The following is a 24,205-nucleotide window of genomic DNA, read 5'->3' as shown; positions in this document are numbered from 1 at the left end:
ATATATGAAATCTTTGGAGGTCTTATCTTTGTTTAATCATCTGTAACCACATGCATGCAGAAGAGCTGGAAGTGATTTCTGTTTGGACGTGTGGGGGTGGGGGTGGATGTAAAATCATCCATGTCGCTGTTGTATTTTCATGAACTGTCTTCTTCCCAATAGATATTGTCTTGATCCCGGAGCCCATTTTGCATTTTGTTATTGCTCAAATGTTAAGGTCAATCTGAGCAGCATCTTCTGGGATGCCGTAGTCACTCAAATAATGACTCAGACATGTATACTGATATTTCACTCAACTGCAATTAAATGTACCACACACACACACACACACACACACACACACACACACACACACACACACACACACACACACACACTATTATATCCATAATTAAATCTAAACATTTTAACATTTTTCACAAATTTTAAAATCTTGTTGTCTATCTCCATCCCATGTTTGGTGAATGGTGCAGCTGCTCTAAGGCTTTGTAGGCCTCCTCCTAATACAGTATTGCCTTCCATCTACAAATATACACTGAATGGATGGTCACATCCCTTAACCTTGCTACAACCCCTGAGAAGGAATTGCTAAAGTGAGTTTTGGATAATGTCAGTAAAGGTCTTTAATTCCAATATCAATTCAGTTGCCTTGAACAAGGGAAGAAGACTCACTCAAGCACTTTTTTTAAATATTTTTTGTCTCTTATACTTAAAAAAAAACCAAGTAGGTAAAACCATGTAAATAAACAAATTAGAAATAAAAACAACAGAAGCATTTCCCTTTCCCTTACAGCAGTGTATACTGTTCATAGCTACAGTAACATAATCTACTCTCTTCTATGATAGTAATTCATCATGATACAGATAACAATAGCAACTGTGATAAAATGTCTAGTTATTCTATGATTTTCTACATATAACCTGCTTTCTCTAGAGTCTTTATTTAAAGAAAAAGAGTTTCCTTATAGTTCTTAAACTCGGAGCTCTGACTGAATGGCAGAAACAAATAATGAAGATTATAGGCTGGCTGGTTCACATTGGTATGGCACGAGGACCAGGTGGCTTCGCATTTCCAAAAATACACGGGACCGCAATCTGAAATGAAGTTCACAGAACAAAAAAAACAAAAAACAAAAACCTAGTACTGGATTGCAATTACAAAGTTTCCACGACAGATGGCGCTGCTGCATCACAGACAACAATACATAGTGCACAATGAAAACCCATAGGATCCTCTCCAATACTGTTTATCAGGTGGACAGAAGTAAAATGACCGTTATTTGGTAACGTGTGTGTTATCGAGTCCTCAGGAGACCTCAGCGCGTGTCTGTTCTGGTGGACTGTTTGCAGTAATCCTCGTCGGAAGGGAGACGGGCGTAGGTCGAGACAGCAATATGACATTTGATGTTACACTTGGGGACAATTATCCAAAACACTCATCGCTAACATCGCTAATGTAACGTTGCTTGCTTTGTGGAATACATAAAAAGGTTATCTTGCGCCACAAAAAGGTGAAACAGCAGTGACAGACTGGGCTGAAGGGCCCTCTCTGCAGGCACGAGAGCAACTGTAAATGGGACAATTCAGCCGAGTCACAATAAGTGGAGATTCATCATGAGCATCAAGCATCAAGGGCATTGCCATTAGGAGAACCTATCACTTCAAATTATTTTTCACTGCCGATTCAGAGTTGGCCCCATGGCTCTGCAGAGGGATGTGATGCATTGTTTTACAGGTGTACAGCACAGAACTGATAAAGCCGTCTTTCACGCTGAAAATACCATGTAAAATGCAGATATGGGATGTATTGCTTTAAAATGTGCGAGAATCAAGAACCAGAGTTGACTTTAGTCATGGACAAAACTGAAACGCAATCATTCCCACTGGGTTGTTGTCATGAGAGCAAAATGCTTACCTAAACCACCGCAACATTGTGAAAACAGTGGGGGAAAAAAAGATTGATGTCAAAACAATTTTCATTGCTTTTGTAAGTAAATCAGTTTAAAGGTGCTTTTAATCCCCGTGTTACCTCCGGCTTGGTCAGGCGTCCCTACAGACATAATTGGCCGTGTCTGCGGGTGGGAAGCCGGATGTGGGTATGTGTCCTGGTCGCTGCACTAGCGCCTCCTCTGGTCGGTCAGGGCACCCGTTCAGGGGGGAGGGGGGAACTGGGGGGAATAGCGTGATCCTCTCACGCGCTACGTCCCCCTGGCGAAACTCCTCGCTGTCAGGTGAAAAGAAGCAGCTGGTGACTCCATATGTAACAGAGGAGACATGTGGTAGTCTGCAGCCCTCCTCGGCTCGGCAGAAGGGGTGGAGCAGCGACCGGGACGGCTCAGAAGAGTGGGGTAATTGGACAGGTACAATAGGGGAGAAAAAAAGAGGGGGGCCTTTAATCTGTGTTGTATTCCCCTCCCTCTGTCAACCAGGCTTATGCACAGTCTAAACATTTTAACGAGATGTGTAATCTTATCGCTTCATTTCCCTCCCATTATAGTTTGTGTGTGTGTGTGTGTGTGTGTGTGTGTGTGTGTGTGTGTGTGTGTGTGTGTGTGTGTGTGTGTGTGTGTGTATGTTGAGTGAGGACGTTTTCTCTTCCTGAATATGTCCGGCTGAGATAACAGAGCAAACAAAAGGGGCAAATATGATGACAGCGGGGTGAAGAATAAGGGAAGGGGGAAACCATCAATTGTTAGTGTAGAGTTAACGCCACTTCACTATGTAAGACACCCACATCTGCAAAAATCACATTTTGTGCTGCTCGCCTTTTACTCCAATAGAGCGCTCACGTTGTGTGGCATGAGTTACGCCGCAGAGCAGGAAGTCTTAACCGAGGCAGATTTGCAAACTGAAACAAAATCAAGTTGACAAGCTGACCTTTTCAGAGGCGTAATGAGTGCTTAATCCTGGGAAAACAGGGTAAGAAATGAATCATGATTGGCTATGACTGTGCCTGTGACTCAGATGGAGAGGCAGAGGGAGAGGGGGGGGGATATAGTTTAATCATGGAATCTGCGTATGAGTTCAGGGCTCTGGAAAACCTTGTTTGGGAGCAGGCTGCCAGGCCACAGGGCTGTACAGCTCCAGAGAAGCTTCATTACGGATGCGGTTCTGATGGTCCACTAAGATACAGGTCGAGGACCTCTACGTTTGTGAAGGGTGTAGAGAGGGTACTGGTCCAGACAGTTGTTTGATCTCTGCCATATCCAAAGATATAGTGTGAATCCATTTAACTTCTGATGATCCTTACTGCTTTGGGCTTGTGGATCTGAAGAAGGCTTTACGACCTGTCGAGCCAAGACAATTTGCCTGTTTTCAGCCATAGAGGAAAATGAGTTGGAGTCAGCTGCTGCCATGGTCTATGATATGCTTACCCTGCATTAACCCCCCCCAAACCAATTCAGTTAAAAAAATGTTTTCAAAGAGCATCAAGTAAAGGGACCTTATTTTGTGGCAACCTCACTAAACATACATCTAGAATTCTGTTTGTTCTCTAATAAATTACACAATAATACTAATACTCCAAACCATGTTGACCCATGAAATGGCTATGAAAAAGACCTCCAGCAATGGACACTTGGAGGCCTGTCCTGCTGCTGAGGTCACAATAGGAGGAGCAGACAGAAGGCGTAGTGAGGAGGCGGGACCTTGGCCCTAATGACAGGAACTGCTCCCTGGCCCCATGGTTTACTGAGGGCCAAGGCTTGTGCGCTCTCCCCGTGTTGGTTCTGACGGGCTGCATAGTTTGCGCGTGGCCCTTGCCGTGCAGGTCACACAAAGAGAGGGCTTCAAGGGTTTGGTACAAGGACGAGGGTGGTGGATCACAGGGAAGGGGGCTGAGTCTTTAGTAAGGGGAGAAGATGATGGGTGTGTGTGTGGCCCGCAATGGCCCTGGGGCAGGCCGGAACAGGGCGGGACCCAGGAAGGGGGTCTGGATGAAGGTGGTACCCGCTGGGTGGCGCAAAGCCAGTGGGTTAGTTGCCACTGTGCACAGAGTCGGTGGGGTGAGGGGGCTCGGCAGGAAGCCAGTTGTCAGGCTCTTGGTCAGCTGCTTCTGCAAGGCCAATTTGGTCTAGATCAGACAGGAGGAGAGAGGGATGGGAGGAAGAGAAGAATATATTTATTCATTATTTATGTCAGAGCAGCATACATTTACCTATGCTAGAGCACATATTTTCCCAGCAAGCACATTTCCCCTGCATTTTTACCCTTTCAGTACATTTGGTTACAGTTTGATGAGCAGGCTCAGATTTTTATGCATGCTAATTAGCAGATAGGAGCGGCTACCTGATGGCTGTTCTCATCAACATACACTTAAAATATTCATGATATGCTGAGAGGGAGCATGTCTTTGTTCCCTCAGCCCTATGTTCCCTCCATCCTATTTCATTGAACTTACCTAAGCTTAGACTGGGTTCAAACAGAACCAGACAATGCAGTGCCTTGCTGCAGTGGTGTGTAGGCGTGTCACTACATGGCCCATTTGTGTGAAGTCGTGTTGTGAACTTTAACCCCCCCCCCCCCAAAAAAGCCAGAAGGTGGTGGTAATGCACCAAAAAGCTCTCTTTATGTATGCTCAACAATCCAGGTGTGGGGTACTTGGGATTTAGTAGCCCCCCATCTATTTTTTATTTTATATACTTACCTTCATTGACCACTCACTACTAGTAAAGAGGGAATTGTCTGCTGTGTTGTTGTGATAGCCGGTTCTCGCCACAGGAGGGCACTGCAGGTTAATTGCTTCTAGCCTGTGTGACGTAGTGCTGGCTCTCGCGGTGCACTCTGGGACATTCGGGTAGAGTCGTCAGATGAGTGTTGCCGTTCGTATAGTGAGCCATGCTCTGAAAACGTGTCCTCTGTAATGTCTATTTGACAGGTAAGCAGACTAGTTAGACATATGGAATTAGGATGGTGATTAAATATGTTGTGTAGGTGGGATATGGATGCCTATTAGAAATACCCACGAAGGGACTTTCATATTTATTTTGATAACGTCATATCACTGGCTAACGTTAGCTAGATTGCTAGCGAGTTGCTAACGTTAGCATAGCCATAGCTCCCGCGGTCTGAACCCATTGTTCTGTAGCTTGGCTTTGACATTGTCTGTATGTGTGATTAGTCTCCCTTTACTATGTTTAGTGTCTCCACACTGTGTAAATATGAAGGTAGGCCTATGTGTGTTGCTATTTTGATCCCCCCATGTTCCGTAACGTTATATACTGTTTAGCTTTGCTAGCGGTAGGCTAGACTAATGTGAATTTATGGAAGAATATATTTGGTGCTCTTATTGTGTATAAATTGGAGATGAGTGTTGCCGTTCGTATAGTGAGCCATGCTCTGAAAACGTGTCCTCTGTAATGTCTATTTGACAGATGGAGTAAAACAACAAAAACACCAGCCCTTGTAAGTGTCATTCTTATCAAGTGTGCTACAAATATTGGTGCCGAAACCCGGGATCAGCGCCATTGCCACCATTGTCAGGAGAAGAAGTGGGGAGCGGAGTGAGAACACGTGACCAACAATGGAACTGGAGCTTGAGCAACTGCAAGACAGGCTGAGTGAGACCCTCCTGCAGTTAGGGCTGGACCAGTTAAAAGAGGTGTGTGTTATTGCTAAAGTCCCCACTGAAAACCAGACAAAGAGGCATGCGCTGATCAGACTTATTAGTGAAACTGTGGATGAAGCAATTGAGAAGGAGGATGAAGAGGTAGCACGTCAGTTTCTGTCCAGACTAGTGGACCTCTCTAGTGAAATGAAGCAGAGAGGGGCGGAGTCACATACTGGTGCAGGTGCAGACAGTACTAACAAGGATGCTGCTGAATTGGCAAGCTTACATGAACAATATCAGGCCTTACAGTCCAGCTTTACTGCATCCACAAAAGCGCTTGAGGAAGAGATATCACGCCTCAGTGAGAAACTAAGTCTTAAAGAACCCAGTAGACCTAGTCAACCTTCAAACCCAATCCCGTCAGTAATCCAACCCCCTGAAGTGACCATACGCAGAGACTTTAAGATAAATGGCCAAATAGGAGAACGAGGGCAGATAGACAAGTTGTCTTATATAAATCTTACGCATCAGATTGATATGGGGGTGAGAGAAGGCCACAGCGAGTTGGAGATAATAGAGGCTGTAATCCGAGCCATCAGCCCTGGGCTGACTCTCCGTGACTTGTTAGAGATCAAAACCGAACTCACCCTCCCTCAGCTGAGGACCATTCTGAAAGGCCATTTCAAAGAGGATAGCTCTGTGGACCTATATCACCGACTAATCAACATCACACAGGACAGTCAGGAGTCACCACAGAACTTCCTGTTCCGAGCCATAGCATGTAAAGAGAGACTCTTAGCAGCAGCAAGAGAGCCTGGCTCTGATGAACAATACAGCCCTGAACTGATACAGAAGAAGTTCCTAAGAGCTGTGGGAACTGGGCTAGTGAGTGACCAGGTAAAATATCAGCTCAAGAGCTATCTCGATGATCAAGCAACTACTGATGATGTTCTCATTGTTAAGATGATAGAGGCCGCAAGTTTCGAGTCAGAGAGACAGCGGAAATTCAAGAAGAGCTCCCACAGTAAGGAAACCAGAGTGCGGGAAGTGCGAGCTGAGGCACATCAGTATCTAGGAGCGGAAGCTGCAGTGGTCGGGGGTCAGGAGTCGTCGCCATCAACATCCGCGAGTGTGAAAGCCCTTAAGACACAGGCAGGGAACCAAAAGGAGTCTGCGTTCTACGAGATAATCCAACAGCTGAAAGGAGAAATGGAACAGATGAGAAAAGCCATGAACCACTCCTCTGGCCAAAGACCTTCTCGTCAGCAGCAGCCTGTGAGGAAGCGCGGATGCAAAGCCTGTCAAGACAGTGAAAGGGGCGACCAGTGCAACCACTGTTTCAAATGCGGACAGAGTGGCCATCTTTCAAGAGGGTGTAGAGCTCAGAGGCCTGAAAAATCGGAGCAGGTAGACACATCTAGCTGTACTGTCACCAGCAAGCTCATCGACGACAGTATTCAGCTACTAGAAGCCAGAGTGTCTGCCCGACAGCGAGACGAGGCAGGGCGGGGACAGCAAGCACCCACAGTGAGTCATATCTCCTCAAAACGCCAGTCACAGCTGCTGAACCTAATTGGAAAGAAATACATGATAAACTGTTACATTGATGGTGTAGCCACACAGGCATTGTGGGATACCGGGTCGCAGGTCTGCCTAATCAGTGAAGAATGGAGGGGAAAACATCTCCCACACACCAAGGTGAGAAGCACAGAAGAGATCCTTGGCCCTGGCACCCTGACTGGTAAAGCAGCAAACCAGACAACCATTCCTTTCTCTGGATGGGTGGAAGTGACTGTCCAGTTAGCACCGAATAGCACCACTCAGACCCCACCAATGGAACTCACTGTGCCAATACTAGTAACCAAACACCAGGGCACCGCAGAAGAACCGATCATCGGTTACAATGTAATTGAACACCTGTTAGAGTCTGGAGCTGGACAGCCATCAAGTGTAATCACAAAGGCACTAAGCATTGCGTTCGCGGTTGACTACAAGAAGGCTGAAGTCCTCGTGAAGCTGATAAAGAGCCGAGATGATATGGAAGGTGAGGGGATGGTTAAAGTGGGCCGAGAAAGCATGACTATTCCGGCGGGCCAGACAAAGACTGTTAAGTGTGGTGTTAGAGCAGGGCCCCTCCAAGCAGACCAGAACGTCCTCTTTGAGCCTAATGTGAACCCAAAGTGGCCAGAGGGCCTGAAGGTGGATGAAAACATTGTATGTTTACAGAAGGGAACCTGGTCACGCATCGCTGTCCCAGTGACTAACGTCACAGCTCATGACATCACACTGCCGCCACGGACTCCCCTGGGGCAGACCCAAAGAACTAGAGCCATCTACCCTGCCGCCGTGAAGCCGTTGGATGTGGATGGGACTAGTACAGTTAACCCAGTCATCCCAGGGACCTCCACAACAGGTACAGAACGAAGACCTGTGATTAGAGACACAACAAAGCTGAAAGGGCCAGGTGATGTCAAGACGGAACACCAGGAGGAAGATCTATGGGACCCGCCTGTCCCTCTGAACCACCTGACACCTGAACAACAACTGCAGGTGAGAGAGCTACTGCGGGAGGAGAGTAGTGTGTTCGCACGCGATGACCATGATGTGGGGACTATTCCATCACTCCAGCTCAAGATCCGCCTGAGTGACACCACACCGGTGAAGCGGACATACACATCAGTCCCAAAGCCTCTTCATAAAGAACTGAAGGAATACCTCGAGGATTTACTGAACAGAGGCTGGATAACTAAGTCAAAATCACCCTACTCAAGCCCAATCGTGTGTGTGCGGAAAAAGGATGGGAGCCTCCGCCTCTGCTGTGACTACCGTGAGTTGAACAAGAGGTCCATCCCAGACCGCCATCCAATACCACGCATCCAGGATATGCTCGACAGCCTGAAGGGGAGTGCCTGGTTTTCTGTCTTGGATCAGGGGAAGGCATATCACCAGGGGTTTCTTGAGGAGTCCAGCCGCCCACTGACTGCATTCATCACCCCGTGGGGATTATATGAATGGGTGAGAATTCCCTTCGGACTGTCCTCAGCACCAGCAGAGTTCCAGAGGTCCATGGAGGAATGTTTGATTGGGCTGAGGGACGACATTTGTCAGTCGTATTTAGATGACAACCTGGTCCGCTCAACCACATTCGACGAACACCTCCAGCACCTGAGAAGAGTACTGCACCGCTACAGAAGCCATGGAATCAAGCTGACGGCAAGAAAATGTGAACTCTTCAAAAACCAAGTAAGGTTCCTGGGAAGGCTTGTAACCAAGGATGGATACACAATGGACCCCGCTGATGTGGCCCCGGTCCAGGCACTGAAGGAGAGAGAACCTACGACCATCGGAGAGCTCAGGAAGATGCTGGGATTCATCTCGTATTACCGGCCCTACATACCTAACTTCTCCCGAATCGCAAGGCCTCTCTATGACCTCCTCACCCCAGAGAAGACAGCAGCGGGGAAGCTCAAACAAAAGAGAAAGGACAAGGGGAGGAAGGGCTCCCGAGACAATCTGCCCTCCTCTCACCCAGTTAAGTGGACAGCTGAACACCAACAGGTCCTCTGTCAGTTGATTGAATTCCTCATCCAGCCACCAGTGTTGGGCTACCCAGACTTTGAACAGCCCTTTATCCTGCACTGCGACGCGTCACGTGAGGGCCTCGGGGCAGTATTGTATCAAAGACAGTCACAGGGTGGGCTGGCAGTCATCGCGTACGGGTCTAGGACACTGACAACTCCTGAGAAGAACTACCATCTCCACTCAGGGAAGTTGGAGTTCCTCGCGATGAAATGGGCCATATGTGAGAGATTTAGAGATTACCTCTACCACGCTCCATCATTCACTGTCTACACAGACAATAATCCCCTCACCTATGTGCTCACGACAGCCAAACTGAATGCGACCACCCACAGGTGGGTAGCAGAGTTAGCCGATTTCCAGTTCTCTATCAAGTACCGGCCTGGACGAGCCAATGGGGACGCAGATGGCCTCTCAGGCATGCCGATGGAGCAGTACATGCAGACCTGTTCACAAGAAGTACACCCCGAGGTCATGAACAGTGTGACCCAGGCGCTGTCAGTACAGCTGGAGAGAGCTGAGCCTTGGATGTGTCCGGTAACCATAGCCACAGCACAAGCCGAGTTTGAGAGGGAACATACATCACCTGTGGCAGAGATACCCAGTCAGACGGTGAGAGACGCCCAGAGGGAGGATGCTGTCATTGGTGAGGTGCTGAAGTACATAACCTCCAATCAGTGGCCTCGGGGAAAAACACAGTGTGCGAGCAGGGGTGTTGCGACACTCATGAGAGAGAAGCATCGGCTGTGCCTTGATGATGATGGCATCCTGCGCCGGAAAACAGCTACCCGAACTCAGCTAGTCCTGCCGAAAAAGTTCCATGAGCTGGTGTATAAAGAACTGCACAGAGACCTGGGCCATCTAGGCGTGGAGAGGGTGTTGCACCTGTTGAGGGACCGTTTCTATTGGCCTCACATGCAGAAAGATGTGGAACATTACATCACACAGGTGTGTAGCTGCCTGAAGACCAAGCGCCCCAACAAACCAACCAGAGCCCCTCTCACCAACATCGTGACCACACACCCATTTGAGATGGTCTCCATTGACTTCTTACACTTAGAGAAGTGTAAGGGAGGGTACGAGTATATACTGGGGGTTATGGACCACTTTACCCGTTTTGTTCAAGCCTATGCATGCAGAAACAAAGCTGCCAAGACCGCCGCAGAGAAGGTATTCGGGGACTTTGTGCTGAGATTTGGTTTCCCGGCGACGCTGCATCATGACCAAGGGAAGGAGTTTGACAATAAGCTCTTCGCCAAGCTGCAGGAGTACAGTGGAGTCAGGGGTTCTCACACAACACCGTATCACCCGCAAGGAAATGGTCAGGTCGAGCGTTTCAACAGAACGGTTCTGGCGATGCTGAGAAACCTGCCAGCGGTTGCGAAAACGGATTGGAAAGCGTCACTCCCAAAGGTGATACATGCATACAACTGCACCCGAAATGAAGCGACCGGATTTGCACCTTACTATCTGTTGTTCGGCAGAAATCCAAGACTTCCCATTGACCTGATGTTTGGCCTTAGAGCAAAGGACCAGGCACTATCCCATCAAGAATATGCAGAGAAGTGGAAGGCCCGCATGAATGACGCCTATCGCCTAGCATCAGAGACAGCACGGAAGGAGGGGGCCAGAAACAAAACACTATACGACAAAAAGGCCCACGGGATAGAGCTGTACCCCGGATGCAGAGTTCTCATCCGCAACCTGAACGAGAAAGGAGGACCGGGGAAATTAAGACCATTCTGGGAGGACCAGGTGCATGTAGTAACACAGAGGAAGCACGCTGACAGCCCTGTGTATGAGCTGAAGCCGGAGAATGGAAAAGGACGAACCAGAATCATGCATAGGAGCCTTCTTCTGCCATGCGACTTCCTGCCGGTGGAACCAAGAGAAGAGGACTTACCTGTGAAACCTAGACGGGAGAGAAAGAAGACAGACAGACAAATGCAGTGGAACCAGGAACAGGACAGTGACTCAGATGATGAGGATAACTGGAGATGCATCGTGGGACGACCAACAGTCAGAGCCAGTGAGCGGATCCAGAGTCAGCTGAGCCCAGACGCCTTGGAGTTCTATCCGGAGGAAAGAGACGGTCAAGATGAAGAGGATTTTGCGGAGCAGCCTGCAACAATAGAGGACAATGGGACAGTGTCAGAGAATGGCGAGACATCTGGAGCTGAAGAAGAGGATGAGCCCGATGATGACAAGAGCCCGGAAGATGCCTTGCAGCCTCCACCAGAAGATGCCTTGCAGCCTCCTCCAGGGGAAGCTGTGCAGCCTGCCAGAGAAAAAGCATATCCTTTGAGAAATAGAAAACCTACACCAGTGTTTACTTATCACAGACTAGGGCAGCCTAGTGTGTCTGGTAGATAAGCAAATCAGACAAGTCAGTATAAATAAATAAATTAAATTTAAAAAAAAAAAAAAAAAAAAAAAAAAAACCAAAAAACTTTTGACATGTTACAATTGTTATAGCTATGTGATTTTAGTTGTCCTGTGATCACCAGACATAGAGTTACTGTAGCATTGGTGTTTTAGAACACACCTGTTACCACCAGGGATATTACTATTACAAAGTTATTTGCTTTTAGTCAGATACTATAGCTCCCCGGCCTCAAGACGGACGAAGCAGTGGATTCAAGTGCACATTATTTACTGCAAACATATACCATTAATAGGAGATGTGTGTTATATGTTATGACTGATTACAGTACAGTATCCAGATTGACTCCTGCTTAGTAATAACCTATCTTTTCAATGAAAAGTTATGCAATGTGGACTGGTAGATTTGTTATGTCGGGAGGCCATTATCTTTTTGAGGGGAGAGTGTGGGGTACTTGGGATTTAGTAGCCCCCCATCTATTTTTTATTTTATATACTTATCTTCATTGACCACTCACTACTAGTAAAGAGGGAATTGTCTGCTGTGTTGTTGTGATAGCCGGTTCTCGCCACAGGAGGGCACTGCAGGTTAATTGCTTCTAGCCTGTGTGACGTAGTGCTGGCTCTCGCGGTGCACTCTGGGACATTCGGGTAGAGTCGTCAGATGAGTGTTGCCGTTCGTATAGTGAGCCATGCTCTGAAAACGTGTCCTCTGTAATGTCTATTTGACAGGTAAGCAGACTAGTTAGACATATGGAATTAGGATGATGATTAAATATGATGTGTAGGTGGGATATGGATGCCTATTAGAAATACCCACGAAGGGACTTTCATATTTATTTTGATAACGTCATATCACTGGCTAACGTTAGCTAGATTGCTAGCGAGTTGCTAACGTTAGCATAGCCATAGCTCCCGCGGTCTGAACCCATTGTTCTGTAGCTTGGCTTTGACATTGTCTGTATGTGTGATTAGTCTCCCTTTACTATGTTTAGTGTCTCCACACTGTGTAAATATGAAGGTAGGCCTATGTGTGTTGCTATTTTGATCCCCCCATGTTCCGTAACGTTATATACTGTTTAGCTTTGCTAGCGGTAGGCTAGACTAATGTGAATTTATGGAAGAATATATTTGGTGCTCTTATTGTGTATAAATTGGAGATGAGTGTTGCCGTTCGTATAGTGAGCCATGCTCTGAAAACGTGTCCTCTGTAATGTCTATTTGACAGATGGAGTAAAACAACAAAAACACCAGCCCTTGTAAGTGTCATTCTTATCAAGTGTGCTACACAGGTATCCATTTCACTGACCACATTACCTCTGTGGACAACCACATCAAGTTCACCAGGGAGGATGGGAAAAGGACAGGTTAGCCTTCTTAGACTGTGAAATCGCAATTGGTGATAGGGGACATTTGATTGTTGATGTTTACCATAAACCAACACATACTGATCAGTACTTAAGGTTTGACTCTCATCATCTACTGGAGCACAAACTAGGAGTCATCAGGACGCTGTACCACTGAGCTGACAACGTCCCCACTGACACAGCTGCCGGGGAAGGGGAGAAATCCCACATTAAACAGGCCCTGTGTGCTGTTATAGTCATAACATTTAGTACTTCTCTGCCATCTAAGGGTGGACACCATTAGATGGCACTAACCGTCTTCAGAGTCGTAATGTAAGGAAGGTGTTGACACTTGCTGCCAGTGACCTTGCTGACAGTACACCCTGGTTAAGTGTGCTTATCCTAACTGGGCATTTGTCAAAGCCAGTAAGATGCCCAAACAGTGCACCAGCCGATTGAAGAGAGGAGAAGGACAACAGCGTAAACCAGTGGTGATTCCATATGTGGCGGGAGTGTCAGAACAGTTGAGACACGTATTTTCCAAACACCACATCTCAGTTGCTTTCAAACTCCAAAACCTGCTGCGCCAGAAGTTGGTCCACCCCAAGGATCGCGTCCCCTGGCACAAATAGAGCAATATAGTGTACGTTGTTAAGTGCTGGGAGGATTGCCATGACTTGTACATCGGGGAAACTAAACAGACGCTGGTCAAGAGAATGGCACAACACAGAAGAGCTAACATGTCAGGCCAGGACTCCACAGTTCACACCCATCTACAGGCCAGTAGCCACTCTTTCAGGGATGAGGATGTGCACATCCTTGATAGGGAGGAATGCTGGTTTGAACAGGGAGTCAAAGGAGCCATCGATGTGACGAGGGAATGACCATCCCCGAACTGGGGGGGGGGGGGGCGCTAAGAGAACATCTGTCACCATCTTGCTTGCTTGCTGGTTGTCCATTGTGTCCGATGATGACCATCTTCTCCTATTTGTGAGTCCTTTGGTGGCTGAATAGTCCGATCCTGGATGCACAGTTGCGGTTGCAGACCGGGCATGTAAAAGTGGTGCTGGGGGCAGGGGTAGCTTTGCGAGCATGCCTCTTCACACGCTTTGCTACACGGTGTTCTGTGTGCTGGTTTTCCATATACTTCACTCCCTCTGAGACGTAAGAGCGCCAGTTGGTGCGGCAGGGAGCAAGTTCCTCCAAAGAAGAGGGGTGGATCTGGCATCTTTTTAGTGTGGTCTTAATTTGGTCTTTCAACCGCTTCTTCTGCCCACCAGGAGTGCATTGACCAAGGTGTAGTTGGCCGTAGAGGACTTTACGTGGGAGTCGTTCGCTGGGCATGTGAATAACATGCCCAAGCCACCTGAGTTGATGGCGTTTAGGGTAGACTCCACGCTGCAGCTGCCTGCCCACTCCAACACCTCTGTGTGGCACTCTGTCCTCCCAAGTAATGCCGAGGATCCTCTGGAGACATTTCACATGGAAGGCCTCCAGGCTTCTGAGATGGTGGCTGTAGATGGTCCATGCCTGACATCCATAGAGTAATGTGGAGATGCACACTGCTCTGTAAACTGAGGTTGCTGTTCTGGAAAACCTTTCTCCTTAGACGACCAAAAGATGTTGAGGCTTGTTTGAGGCGGTGCTGAATCTCATCGTCCATTATGCAGGTGGCAGATAGCATGCTTCCCAGATATTTGAAAGCAGGAACAGTCACCGGTCTTTTGGGTGTTGATAATCAGTCCCATTCTCCTGTATGCAGTTACAACTGCCAACAGTGTTTTGTAGGGCTTTTGGTGTGTGGGCTACCAGGGCACAATCGTCGGCATACTGTAGCTCAATAATGTTCTCAAAGGTCAACTTGGTGGTTGCCTGAAACCTCCTGATGTTGAATATGTTACCACCGAGCCTGAAGTCAATGGTGACTCCAGCCTGCTTCTCCATCCTCCTTTGTAATAGTGTTGTAACCGAGACTAAGAAGATATTGAACAGGACTGAGGCTAGCACACAGCCTTGTCGGACTCCAGTCTGCACACCAAAGGGCTCAGAACTGTGGTTCTCCACTACCACTCGGGCAATCATTCCTGAGTGAAACTGTCCAAGGATGGTGAGAAACTTGGGTGGACATCCAAATTTCTTCAGGACTTGCTACAGCAGGGCCCGGTTAACTGTATCAAATGCCTTTGAGATGTCTATGAATGCTATATATACATCCTTGTGCTGTTCTCGGCATTTCTCCTGGAGCTGGCATGTGACAAAGATCATGTCAACGATCCCTCTATCCTTTCGGAAGCCGCATTGTGACTCTGGTATGACCCGTTCAGCTATTGCGAATGTTAGTCTGCGGAGCATGATCTTGGCTAGAACCTTTCTGGCAATGACCAGTAGTGAAATACCCCTGCTGTTGGAGCAAATGGATTTGTCTCCTTTGTTTTTATAAATGGTCACAAGGTTGGCGTCTTTCCACTGTTGGGGGACACACTCACGACTGCTTGTCGCTCCGCCTGACAGATTGATTGCCCACGCCTCCCTACCTGCCCGCTCGCTTCTCAATGAAAATGAATTGCATTTAGGCGTGTCAGTCACTCCTCATCTGAAAAGACTGATTAAAGTCTTTCTGGTATAGTAATGGTTAAACCAAGCGAAATTTCTATTTACTCTAGAAGATAGCTGAGTATTCGAAAACTGGGTGTTTCATATTGGTGTTTCCATGAAGCTGCATCTTAAATTACTCTCTGATTGGTGTGTGATGCTTATCTCCATGTTGATTGGACAGCTGCTCAAGTTAGAATGAAGTAATAAAGTCTGCATACTAAATTGCTCCTAAAAAAATAATTTATTGGCAACGTTTCAATCAGTCAGATCTTCCTCAGTCCTTACTCCTTCATTCTACTACGACTACTACTTTCGGCTGCTCCTGTTACGAGTCGCCACAGCGGATCATCCGTTTCCATTTCTTCCTGTCCTCTGCATCTTCCTCTGTCACACCAGCCACTTGCATGTCTTCCCTCACCACATCCATAAACCTCCTCTTTGGCCTTCCTCTTTTCCTCTTTCCTGGCAGCTCCATATTCAGCATCCTTCTCCCAATATACCCAGCATCTCTCCTCCACAAGCCATCTCAATCTTGTCTCTCTTACTTTGTCTCCAAACCATCCAACTTGAGCAGTCCCTCTAATATAATCATTCCTAATCATGTCCTTCTTTGTCACTCCCAATGAAAATCTTAGCATCTTCAACTCTGCCACCTCCAGCTCCACCTCCTGTCTTTTCATCAGTGCCACTGTCTCCAAACCATATAACATAGCTGGTCTCACAACCATCTTGTAAACCTTCCCTTTAACTCTTGCTGGTACCCTTCTGTCGCAAATCACTCCTGATACTCTTCTCCACCCACTCCACCCTGCCTGCACTCTCTTCTTCATCTCTCTTCTGCACTCCCCATTACTTTGGACAGTTGACCCCAAGTATTTAAACTCATATGCCTTCGTCATCTCTACTCCTTGCATCCCCACCATTCCGCTGTCCTCCCGTTCATTCATGCATATGTATTCTGTCTTGCTCCTACTGACTTTCATTCCTCTTCTCTCCGGTGCATACCTCCACCTCTCCAGGCTCTCCTCAACCTGCACCTTACTCTCACTACAGATCACAATGTCATCCGCGAACATCATCGTCCATGGAGACTCCTGCCTGATCTTGTCCGTCAACTGTCCATCACCACTGTAAACAAGAAAGGGCTCAGAGCCGATCCTTGATGTAATCCCACCTCCACCTTGAACCCAACTGTCATTCCAACCGCACACCTCACCATTGTCACACTTCCCTCATACATATCCTACACCACTCCTACATACTTCTCTGCAACTTTTCCTTTGCCACCTCTCTCTTCGCTTTACGCGGCATCTTCTTGTACTCCTTCATTCTAGTTTTGCAATTTTTGTCTTGCACCTTCATAATATTCTGTGATGGACTGGTGGCCTATCCAGGGTGTTTCCGCACCTGCCGCCCAATGACTGCTGGGATAGGCTCCAGCATCCTGCAACCCTACAACGGATAAGCGGCTTGGATAATGGATGGACCTTAATAATATTTTCTGGATGTGCGCAAACTTGGTTCCTCTTCTACTGCTATGATTTGGCTTTGTGTGTGTGTGTGTGTGTGGGGAGTAGGAAAGGTTCTTGTATTCGTTTTGTTTATTTCTGGCTCTTGCTGCTATTCCTATAAACCCTTGTTATTGTCTTTTTAACTTCTGAACATTCAATAAAAAGTTGTAATTTTGATATTTGAAACAACATGTCTTTTGATGCCTGTGTGAGTTAGTGCATGTCTGATATTGTGAGAATTGTGAGTATTTTCCTGGGTGGAAGTCCCGGGGTGGCGTAGTCAGGCTATACTCAAATCTTAAGACTTCAGCTCCTACTTCCGCCACATGTGTAAGCTGCATACTTCTTTAAACCCTGATGGTGAATTGAGTACAAATATGTGCACGTGATTAAACCCATGGCATCAAAATCTCACTCCAGCCAGCTATTTAAAGTTGGCAACCCTGCATTAATCCCCAACCCAGACCTTTTCCTCCATTTCCTGTCTTTGAACTCAAAAGAAATGGACACAAACCGAAGGAAGCTTCTTGCCATCTTTTGTACAGCTTGGGAAAGGTCATTACAGCGGCGATCAGTCTCGCTTCCATCTTCCCAGTTGCTCTTAATTGGGAGAATGCTACAATACTACGGGGTAAACAAGGTTATTATTCTTCTTCATTTGTAGTGACAGTTGGAAAACAGCTTTTGGGTGCATCACCTTCTGGATTGGAAGAACAAGTATCGCCGGCTACGTGATTGGCCACTACAGCGTGACGTTGGATTGCGCTGCGGCAAAAGTTGGATTTGGCCCTTTTTTTGCCGGATGCCACTGCATTTTATTTTATTTTATTGGCGGAACCGCCAGTGGCAAGCGCTGCTATAGCATAAATGCACTACCCCCATTCAAAATGAATGGGAGAACTTGCATTTTTGACACATTGCCTGATTCTGTCTGAATCCAGCCTTAACCTAACCTAGTACCTTAACCTGACTTAACCTCAACCTCTACCTAACCCTAACCTTAACCCAACGCTTACCTTAACCTAACCCAGGTCCATGCATGGAAATGGCTGGGCCCCTAAAAAGGTCCAGTGAATGCCCCCCCCCATTTGATTACTCGCATGCTCTCTCACTCCTACTAAACACAATTAAAACTGAGAGACTTACTCAGTAATGCCCCCCCCCACACACACACACACTATAACAGAACTCTTTAACACACTAAGGATAACAAAAATTCTGCTATACTTACACTACACATTTCTTAGGAGGAAATGCAATTTCTTACCTTATGGCTTCATCTTTGTCTCTTACACAACTATCGTCATTGTCTTACTGGATGCAAAGTCCTTTATAATGTTTTTAAAGACCATCTGTTTAACCAGTTCACACTAAATTTAAGTACTGCCATTATCATTGCTTATATTTAGGATGAACATGATTGTTGTTGGCCTCCATTGGGCCCCCCAGCGGCTGGGCTCCAGAAAGCCCCCCCCCTTATGGGTGGCCCTGCCTAACGTTAACCGATAGCTAACCTATTCGATAGCTAACCCACAGGGCTGAGGGAACATAGGACTGAACCCATGCCATGCTTACTGAAGCTTGGAAAATGACAAAAAGCTATGTACATTGTAGTCTGCTTTAGCAAAGACAAAGTTTAAGTGGTGGGCATTAACTTAAACTTTTTCTGCCATTATTGTGATGCTGCATTCACACTGAATGCAACACAAAAACTTGGCACAGAGTGAATGGATTGATGGAAAAAGTTGATACGACGTGTGCAAAATGAGGAAAATGGTCACTTGCTCAAGCTGAACACTTTCCAACTTGAGTGAGCAACCCTCTCCCTCATTTAACATTCCTCGAAACGAGATACGGTTTGATTACAGTGAACTAATTAGCTTAAAGCATGGCTACAAGAAAGCCCCTTCCATTAATTGTGATCCTTCAAAAATGAAGGATAAATTAATCTTCGTCATATGCTATTTCTCTGAATTGTTCAACCCAACATTAATTTCCTACCATAAGTTCACCTTTATAACGTTGACTTGTGGTTTTGCCAACTACAATAATAGACTGATACGTAACATTAGGCTTTAGGCCCTAGCATACATTCACAAGGAAAGATGCTAGTGCACTGGCATTATCTCAATAACGAGCTAAAACATGCACACTAGCCAATGTCAGCTCTGCAGCCACTGATCAATTAAACTTCCTGATGATGTCACCACACTATCTTTGTGCTATTCATGCTACTCTCTGTTTGTGGTATCAGACTGACACCACGTTTGGTGTTGGGTTCGGTGTGAACGCAGCCTGGTAAAGGATTCATTGGGTATGTCTGCTCATCCCCCCCCCCCCCCCCCGCCTCTGGCTAGGTCTAAAAGGTCAGCTGTCTGACCAGCTCTTGCCCTCCATTCCAACCCAGATCTCCTCCTCTCCTGCCACTGACCTGTGAGGAGAAGGAGGTGAGGTTGTAATGGCTGAACACTTTCTTCATGGCAGACACAGCTCCACCTGCAAAGCCACTCCATCTCACGTTCTGTAGGATGGCAGAGCAGGGGTAGGAGGAGGAGGAGGAGAAGGGTGGGAGGAGGGAGAGGTAGGGAAGTGTACATATGACAGGAGCAGAAAAGTGATTAATTTTGGAGTGCTGATTCAGGCTTTTGTTGTCAGAGATGGTCAGTGAGGGAGAGCAGGACTATTTTAAACCCGTCTTAGGAGGCAGGGGACTCATTGAGTACAACAGAGCAGTGTGTTTAACCTCTCTGACAGTGCAAGAAGCACACCCGTCCTGCAGATCCTGTAGCACCAAGACCAGAACCCCCCTGAGGGCAGCGTAATGAGGCCTGGGCTTTTTGTGTGTGTGTGTGTGTGTGTGAGAGAGTGAGAGAGAGAGAGAGAGAGAGAGAGAGAGAGAGAGAGAGAGAGAGAAAGGGATATGGGTTTTATAAGCTTCAACCTACAATAATGTGTATGTGTAAGTGTGTGTTTGTATGTTTTTTAATTATGTTTTCATGTGATTCTTGTATGTGTGTGTGTGTTTGTGTGTGTGTGTCTCAGGGTGGAAGGCAAATCAGTCAACTGTAACACAGAAAATGAAATGGTTATTCTAAAATGTGTTAGCTTGTGAGCTAAATTCAGATTAGCTTCCTGAATTTCTTCCAGTTGTGCTGTGTTCACAGTATATTTGAGCACATCAGTCTCCAGAAAAAGGCAATTATGCATGTAAGTTTATTTATTTGTTTTCTTTGCAGTATGTGAATGCATGCATATTTGTGTGACAGGGTTTGCTTGCATGTCTTCTGGTTGCTGTGACTTACCGCTAAGCTGGAGCTCGGCTGGCTCTTGCTGTGGGGGGTGAATTTGGGTTTGGGAGGTTTTCCTGCCAGCCGGTCCTTGTGTCTCCTGCTGTTCATGTGCTGGGAAGACCATCAGAAATACACGGCAATTTTCAGTCAGTTTTGTTTGGTTTTTCTCCCCAATTGGATCCAGCCAATTACCCCACTCTTCCAAGCCGTCCCGGTCGCTGCTCCACCCCCTCTGCCGATCCAGGGAGGTCTGCAGACTACCACATGCCTCCTCCGATACATGTGGAGTCGCCAGCCGCTTCTTTTCACCTGACAGCGAGGAGGTTCACCAGGGGGACGTAGCGCGTGGGAGGATCACGCTATTCCCCACAGTTCCCCCTCCCCCCGAACAGGCGCCCCGACCGACCAAAGGAGGCGCTAGTGCAATGACCAGTACACATACCCACATCTGGCTTCCCACCCACAGACGCGGCCAGTTGTGTCTGTAGGGATGCCCATCCAAGCCGGAGATAACACGGTGATTTGAACCAGCAATCCCTGTGTTGGTAGGCAACGGAATAGACCACTACGCTACCCAGATACCCCCTTCAGTCAGTAGTTAACGGTGAAACCTTTTGGGCTGTAACAGTCAGTGGAATTAATACAGAATACTATTTTCAGCTGAAATTCAACTTTGAACACATGACATCACCCCTGACCTCCCGTATTTTTCAAATGTTGGTCCTCATGGGACTGAGGATTGTTTAATAATACTGCCAGAGGAATTTATTTAAGGTTTGTGTAGTCAAGGTTCCCATGCAAGCCACCATACTTCATCTTTTTTAAAGCCATTTGACAACAGGGAAACCTCCCAAGACATCATCAATTAATTACATAACCAGTCCAGTTTGTTAAAATCCATGCCAATATAACCACAACTTGAATTCTTTGGGCGTCAGTATATTAGATCAAAAAAAACCAAAACCTCACCCTCTGATAAGCTTTTCATTGCCTTATGATATTCTGCTCTGAAAAGCATCGACCCGATGTATGTAAATGAAAGAGGCACCTTCATTTGAGTTCATACATGTTTCTACCATCTCAATATTATAAAAACTGCTCTCTTTTACAGAATAAATGCATGCGCATTTAGTAAGGACATTACAATTAAAAATCCATCCATCATCTAAACCACTTATCCTGCTCTCAGGGTCGCGGGGATGCTGGAGCCTATCCCAGCGGTCAGTGGGCGGCAGGCAGAAGACACCCTGGACAGGCCGCCAGACCATCACAGGGCCCACACACACACACACACACACACACCTAGGGACGATTTAGTATGGCCTAATTCAACTGACCTACATGTCTTTGGACTGTGGTAGGAAACCAGAGAACCCGGAGGAAACCCATGCAGACATGGGGAGAACATGCAAACTCCACACAGAGGACAACCACCAAGGTGTATATATATATATATACACACACACACACACATATATATATATATACATATATATATATGTAGATTAAGATAGTAATGTAGATTAAGATACATCTATTTTAATATTTCGCTCCTCATTTGTTGAGCACTTTTATCTACATCATTGATGGTTTCTGAAAAAAAACAAACATACATACATACATACATACATATACATACACACACACACACACACACACACACACACACACACACACACACACACACACATATATATATATATATATATATATATATAGTAGCAAATTAGGGGGCAGCCGGGAACCGCCGCTGCAGTCGGAGAGCGAACCCGGGTCACCTGCACCATGGGCGACTGTGCAAACCAGTCAACTAAAGGGTACAACCCCATAGTCAAGGGCTAGTGAGTCTAGTCATTCTTGATCATTACACTACCTCCCTTCTCCGCAAAGTGCATCCCCGCACTTCAGCATATCAGCTCCCTCACGCCTCTGGGTGCACGTGCTTCCGGTGGCCTCACGGTCTCACCATCCCACTTCTGACACCAATGTAGTGAATTCGGGGAGCAGCCAGGAACCGCTGCAGCCGGGACACTAACCCAGGTCTTCTGCACCATGGGTGACTATGTTTACCAGTCGACTAAAGGGTCCAACCCTTTAGTCAACTGGTTAGTGGAGACCCCGGTTCACATCCTGGCTGCGGCGGTTCCCGGCTGCCCCCCCAATTCACTACACTACACACACACACACACACACACACACACATATATATATATACACACGTATATATAAAATCCAGTTAGTCAAGCAAGTAAATTCTTTGTGAGACAGTACAAGCCCAGGTTTATGAGACAGGCTTGTACTGTCTCACAAAGAATTTACTTGACTAACTGGATTATTTTGCTCCTCATTTGTTGAGCACTTTCCCTATTGTTGAGTGTTTCTTTTAACAAAGTTATATATATATATAAATATATGTGTGTGTGTATGTATGTGTGTGTGTGTGTGTGTGTGTGTGTGTATATATATATATTATATATCAACACGGATACAGGAAAAAAGATTTTAATGCATAGCAGTACAGGCCTGTTTCGTGCGTCTCGCACTGATCAGCTGCTAGTTTTTTTTGACAAAGGATCATACAGTTACGTTGCCCAGCGTCACGCCCCTAATTTCGGTTGGACAGCGACCAATCAGATGGGGAAACATTCAAATTATAACAGCCAATGGGGTAGGTACTTATGATGCACAGCAACGTAACTGTATGATTCTTTGTCAAAAAAACATTAGCAGCTGATGAGTGAGATACACGAAACAGGCCTGTGCTGCTATGCATTAAAATCTTTTTTCTTGTATCCGTGTTGATATTCCGCTCCTCATTAGTCAAGCAATCAACACCATTGACGATTTCGGAAAAAAAACCGCAATATCTAGATAGATAGATAAGGTTGCCTGACTTAGTTTAGCTAGGATGACTTTAACCACAGAGAGTCAACAGCTCAGCTCATCTTTGCCCAGAGTCCTCTGAGTGAAATCCCATCAGGTTAGCAACGCTCTCAATCCAGGTGCATTGACAAATCTGCAGGATTTCTCCAAGTTCCTTACTCCTGTCCCCATCTTTCATTTCAGTCAGCACCAGGAGGGTAGACAGGCTGCAGGGTGATAGCTCTCACCATAGAGTCTCCTCTGGCTTTTTTGGTGCCAGGGTTCACTTGGTACCATTGTGATCTATAAATTTGATGCACTGCCTGCCAGAACAGCTTTGATGATGAACTCAGCCCTCCCATCTGACATTCACATACTGGTGTATGTCAGCCACAGTGCCCTCACTGAGAATGTGAAACTGCAACTCAACCTAGTCCAGTCGCCTTAGAATGAAAAAGACAGTAAACATGTAAAGTTATACTCCACATCTGTCCTTTTTAACATGTCTTACATCTCCCAAATTTTGACAATTTTCTCTTTGTGCATATCCCTGATTAATGTGTCACAGCAAACACGAAAGTTCCACATTGAGGAATTCTGTAATACATTAAACCATTAATTCTGAATCATACGCCATCAAGGCCAGAAAGTATGCAGGTTTTCATTCCAACCAAACCCTAAACCCTGCAGATTTCATTGATTAACACACTGGTTGGAGCTGAGGGTGCATTTTTTATTTTTTTAAATTTTCCCCTTATTCTCCCCAGTTGTATCCGGCCAATTATCCAACTCTTCCAAGTCGTACTGGTCGCTGCTCCACGCCCTCTGCCGATCCGGGGAGGGCTGCAGACTACCACATGCCTGCTCCGATACATGTGGAGTCGCCAGTTGCTTGTTTTCACTTGACAGCGAGGAGTTTCACCAGCATGACATAGTATGCGGGAGGATCACGCTATTCCCCCGCAGTTCCCCTGAGCAGGCGCCCCGACCAACCAGAGGAGGCGCTAGTGCAGTGACCAGGACACACACCCACATCCAGTTTCCCACCCGCAGGCACGGCCAATTGTGTCTGTAGGGATGCCCGACCAAGGC

At 46.6% G+C, this 24,205-nt stretch overlaps 1 protein-coding gene across 1 annotated transcript in view; it reads right to left on the bottom strand.

Annotated features, from left to right (window-relative positions):
• Nucleotides 1-3,844: 3,844 nt before the first annotated feature.
• The window catches only part of znf385c (zinc finger protein 385C), a 271,270-nt gene continuing 250,909 nt past the window's right edge, over nt 3,845-24,205 (bottom strand). The window contains exons 8-10 of the mRNA XM_056288196.1: nt 20,264-20,362; nt 19,393-19,482; nt 3,845-4,072 (exon numbers count right to left, since the gene is read on the bottom strand). Of these exons, the coding sequence (XP_056144171.1) occupies nt 3,845-4,072; nt 19,393-19,482; nt 20,264-20,362 (417 nt within the window). The remainder of the gene's footprint in view (nt 4,073-19,392; nt 19,483-20,263; nt 20,363-24,205) is intronic.

This window comes from Lampris incognitus, chromosome 10, assembly GCF_029633865.1.
Source record: "Lampris incognitus isolate fLamInc1 chromosome 10, fLamInc1.hap2, whole genome shotgun sequence".
Classification (NCBI taxonomy): Eukaryota; Metazoa; Chordata; class Actinopteri; order Lampriformes; family Lampridae; genus Lampris; species Lampris incognitus.
Note: the sequence above shows the minus strand (reverse complement) of the source record. Positions and strands in the feature narration are given on the sequence as shown.